The sequence below is a fragment of the Galeopterus variegatus genome, unplaced genomic scaffold, assembly GCF_000696425.1.
Source record: "Galeopterus variegatus unplaced genomic scaffold, G_variegatus-3.0.2 Scaffold348, whole genome shotgun sequence".
Lineage (NCBI taxonomy): Eukaryota > Metazoa > Chordata > Mammalia > Dermoptera > Cynocephalidae > Galeopterus > Galeopterus variegatus.
Window position 1 is genome coordinate 39760 of NW_007726459.1, and position 4805 is coordinate 44564.

At 46.0% G+C, this 4805-nt stretch overlaps 1 protein-coding gene across 1 annotated transcript in view; it reads right to left on the bottom strand.

Moving 5' to 3' along the window:
- Nucleotides 1-4805, bottom strand: part of LOC103586523 (uncharacterized serine-rich protein C215.13-like) — a 131413-nt gene that overhangs the window by 5494 nt on the left and 121114 nt on the right. Inside the window, exon 5 of the mRNA XM_008567819.1 lies at nucleotides 3740-3866. Coding sequence (XP_008566041.1) covers nucleotides 3740-3866 — 127 coding nt within the window. The remainder of the gene's footprint in view (nucleotides 1-3739; nucleotides 3867-4805) is intronic.

The window sequence follows — 4805 nt, forward strand, 5'->3', positions numbered from 1 at the left end:
TCCTCATTACAGGCCTCCTTCTAGAAGGTGACCTAGAAACAGGCATCAAAATGTAAAATATGCAACTCTTTTGGCTCAGCATCTCCGCTTCTGGGAATTTATCTTAAGGAAAAAATCAGACGAGAATATCATCATTGCCTTGTTTAGAATAGCAAAGACACGGAAACAGCTTAAATATCTGTTAACATGGTGTTACCTTTTTAAATGGGGGTTTATTTATTCAGTGGAATATTAAGCAGTTATTAAAAATTATGGTGCACATCTCTATGTATGGCCATTGACCATTACCCTCTGATAGAATGTCAAGGGGAAAAAATCAGGTCTCAGAACAGTGCATTCGAACGATCGAGTTCACGTAAACTACGCTTATGTTTATATATGCATTAGAACTCAGGAAGGCTATTAACCAACCTACTACTGTGAAAATCTTTGAGAAAGAGAGAGTGAGTAGATAGCTGGTATTTGCTGTAAAATTTCTGCATTGTATGAGTTTTTAACAATGTATCACTTTTATGACAAGAAAATATATATTTCAGATTTGAAGAAAATCCTTGCACCTTTTTTTGTGGGCTTGAAAGGGAAAAAAACTCAGTAAATGGTTTAAGTAGCTGATTTGAGAGTAAATAACGTGACAAAGAGCTGCCGTGGAAGAGAAGATGTCTAGATGGTTGGCGTAATTAAAGGCAATATCAATGGCAAGAAAATAATGACGCTCCCTATAAACTACTTTTAAAGAAAATTTCTATGAAACCTGCACCTTGTGATTAAAGCTAAACATGTAAACGTCACAGCAATGTTACGAGGATGACCTGTGTGGCTACTCCCTCTAGCTGCCTCGGGCTCCAGGGGTCCCCTGTGAAGTTGGAGTCGAGCCGGATCTGGGGCTCAGGCGGTTCTCAGTAGCTCTGCCTGCCAGTGACACATTTCAAGAGGGCAGGATCCCACAGTGACCCAAGGAGGCTGGCGATCCACAAGGACGGTGCTTACCTCAGTCCTTTGCCAGGTCCTTGTCTTGGCAGCCAAAGACGCCTTCGCCCCATGCATCAACAAGCAGGTATTTAACCAGGGACTTGGTATATGCCCCACCGAGCTGGGGACAGGTCGGAAGGGAAGAAAGGGAGGGTTGCTACCCTAAGGGAGCCTGTAACCAGCTCTTCTAGGGCCTGGGCAACTGTGGGCAATATTGGAGCAGCAATTCACAAAGCAGGTTGTTGACTTACCCATATGTGAAGGAACCAAAGATGTCGGGGTGAGGGGGGTATCTCCACTGGAAGTGATTAGGATCAGGAGGTACCTAACTCCCTGCTTGAGGTGCAGTGGCTGTGATTTCTGAGGCAAGGATAAGGTGCCACTGAGAACTGGAATGTCTGAGGAAGGAAGTGAGGCAGCCTGGTGTGGCAGCTGAGGCTGGGTGGTGGAGGCAGGGCAGCCTGCTCCGCTGCTTGCTAACCGTGTGCTTTGGGCAGTTACTTAATCATTAAGCTCTAACTTCTTCACTTGTTGAGAAGAAAAGGGGATAGTAACAGCATAAGATCATGTGAGCCAAGTACTTTGGAGGTGAGCACACCTGAGGTCCTAAGGCAGGGGCCGAGGGCAGCATCCCCTGCCCAGAAGCAGGCAAGGAGCACACTGGAAACACCACTTCCATGTGGGTGTCCAAACATAGACACCGCCACAGCCATGGCTGCTGCAAAAGCGGTGGACTCCACAGCTACTGTGCAGACAGCCTGCCAGACACTTGACTGCACCAACACAAGGACAGTCACCAGCAGAGACCAGAAGAAGAAGAGGATGTCTCTTTCCTGAGAGCCCACTCCAGAGTAACGGAAGAAGCAACTTCTCTACCAGATGACCAGACATCAACACAGACATAGTAGAAATATGAAAACCCAAGAAAATATGACACCACCGAAAGAATACAGTAATGCTCAAATACCAGCCCCTATAGAGCAGGAAGCCCTTGAAATGACTGAAAAGGAGTTCTGAGCAACAATCTTAAGGAAACTCACCAAGATATGAGAAGACTCAGTTAGAAAATGTAATGAAATGAGGGGAAAAACCCAGGATATGAAAGAAGAAAGTTACAAAGAAATTAATACCTTAAAAAAGAATGTAGTAGAACTCATGGAACTGATTCACTCAACAAAATAAAAAACACAACTGGTGTCTTAAGCAGCAGGCTAGAACAAGCAGAAGAAAGAATTTCTGATCTTGAAGATAGTCTTTTTAAAATAACCCGGGCGGACAGAAAAGAGGTGTCTTAAGCAGCAGGCTAGAACAAGCAGAAGAAAGAATTTCTGATCTTGAAGATAGTCTTTTTGAAATAACCCAGGCGGACAGAAAAGAAAAAAAAAATTTTTTTTTAAATGAAGAAAACCTGAGAGAGCTAGCAGACAACCTTAAGTGCACAAACATTCAAATCACGGGTGTTCCGGAAGGGAGGAGAAAGGAAAAGGCATGGAAAACCTATTCAACGAAATAATAACAGAAAGCTTCCCAGTAAAGGGACAGACATGCACCTTTGGATCCAGGAGGCTCAAAGATCCCCAAACAGATTCAACCCAAAAAGATCCTCTCTAAGGCACGTAATAGTCAAACTGACAAAGCTCGAAGGCAGAGAGAGAATCTTAAAAGCAGCAAGAGAAAAGCATCAAGTCACCTAGAAGGGAGCCCCTATCAGGCTAACATCAGGCTTCTCAACAGAAACTATGGGCCTGAAGAAAGTGGGATGATAAGTTCAAAATACCGAAAGAAGAAGCCGCCAGCCACGAATGCTATACACGGCAAGGCTGTCCTTCAGAAATGAGGGAAAAATAATGCATTTTCCAGACAAACAAAAACTGAGGGATTTCACCAACATATGACCAGCCCTGCAAGAAATCCTCAAGGGAGTCCTGCATCTGGAATCCAAAACATGACAATCACTACCACGAATGCAGAAAAAAGAGCAAAACCCACTGGTAGAACAAAAGTCCAAACGAGAAAGAGAAAGAGACTAAATCTACCACCACAAAAAACCGTAATGACCATGGAGTGATATCCCTGCTTTATTTCTGATTTTAGTAATTTCTGTCTTCCCTCTTTCTTGGTCAGTCTAGATAAAGGTTTGCAAGTTTTGTTGATCTTTTAAAAGAGTCAACTTTTGGCTTTGTTGATTTTCTCTATTTTTAAATTCCCTATTTCATATACTTCTGTTGTAATCTTTCTTATTTCCTACTTGTACTTGCTTGGTTTAGTTTGCTCTTCTTTTTCTGTTTTCTTAAGGTAGCAGTTCACATTACTGATTTGAGAATTTTATTATTTTTAATACAGTTGTTTACAAGTATAAATTTTCCTTTAAGCGCTGCATCCTGTAAATTTTGACAGGTTGTGCTTTGATTGCCACCTCACAGTACTTTCTAATTTCCCTGTAGTTTATCTTTTTTCCCATTGTTTATTTAGGAGAGTGTTACTTAATTTCCACACATTTGTGAGTTTTCTAAATGTCCTTCTGTTATTGTGGCCAGAGAACATATTTTCTATGATCTTAGTCTTCTTAATTAAGACTTATTAGAAATAATAAGTAAAGCACTTTGTACAAAGTTAGTCCTTTTAGTCACTTTTTCAATTAGGTGTTATCACGCCCATTCTACAGAAAAGTGAATTGAGGCTTAGGAACAAAGTGAAGTCGCCCCAACGCTGAAGCTCACGTTCCGTTACGGGCCTCCCTCGCGCCCTCGTCGTGACACCTGCCCCTCGCCTCTAGCCCGCTCTTCCTCCTCTGCCCCTGCACGCACGTGTCATCACACACTGTCTCATCCCTCCTCTCGTGCGTGTGCAGGTCAGGATCAGACTCTCGGGTCCCCGAGTAGCGTGCAATGATGAGACTGGAGAGGAGAGTCAGGAGGCATCAGCAGGAGAGTGACGAGAGGACTTGAGAGTGACAACTCCTAAAGAGCAGAGAGACGACAGCCTCTGGGACTGCAGACGTGGGAGCGGCAGAGCCAAGGCCATGTTTGTGAGTGGGCAGGAACCTGGAGAGGCAGAGTCCCTGTCGCCCAGCTTGGGAGAGGATGGGGGGGTGAGAGTGGAGGCTGGAGACTGGGTGCTGGTGCAGCCGCGGGGCGAGGCACGCGCTGCGGAGGGGAAGGGGCGCGCTCAGCCTCGCGGACAGTTAGTGGCACTGAAGTGAGGGGCTCCAGGCCAGACTCTCATGACCTTGTGTCCTTGTCACTGGAAGATCCCAAACTCTACCGTCACATGGGGATATTTGCATGTGGAATAAGGTGTTACAAATTTATTCTTTTCACACTTTAAACTAGTAAGGATTTGATTTCCAAGCCTGATTCTTCTATTTTCTTCTACCCCATATTCACTTTGTCTGACGTCATGCCAGTGAGGACCTGGTCAGGGAAAGAACGCACAAATCTGCGGCCTGTCCCAGGATCCACACACCTAGGAGCGATTGTTCTTTTAAACGAAGATGGTTCAGCAAGCCTGAGAGCACCTGTCCCGGGACCGGCTGCTTGTGCTGAAGGGAAGGGCGAAGGCGCAGGGAAGAGGCCCTGGAAGTCTGCAGCTGTGGGGGAGGCCTTGCTGGAGGAAGGCCGGCGTCTCCAGGAAGGGGAAGGACAGCCCCTGTGCACCCAGCCAGGGGTGGCCGTGGCCGCGTCAGCTTCGTGTAGGGTCTGGCTTCACCCCTTCCAAGTGAGCGCTTGCTGAGTGCCTGGGTCTCCTCTTGAAATGGAGATCACAGCAGCAGGCGCAGCAGCCACCCTGGGCTGGAGGACGGGGCTGCTGGGAGGCGCTTCTCCCCTGCCCTTCCC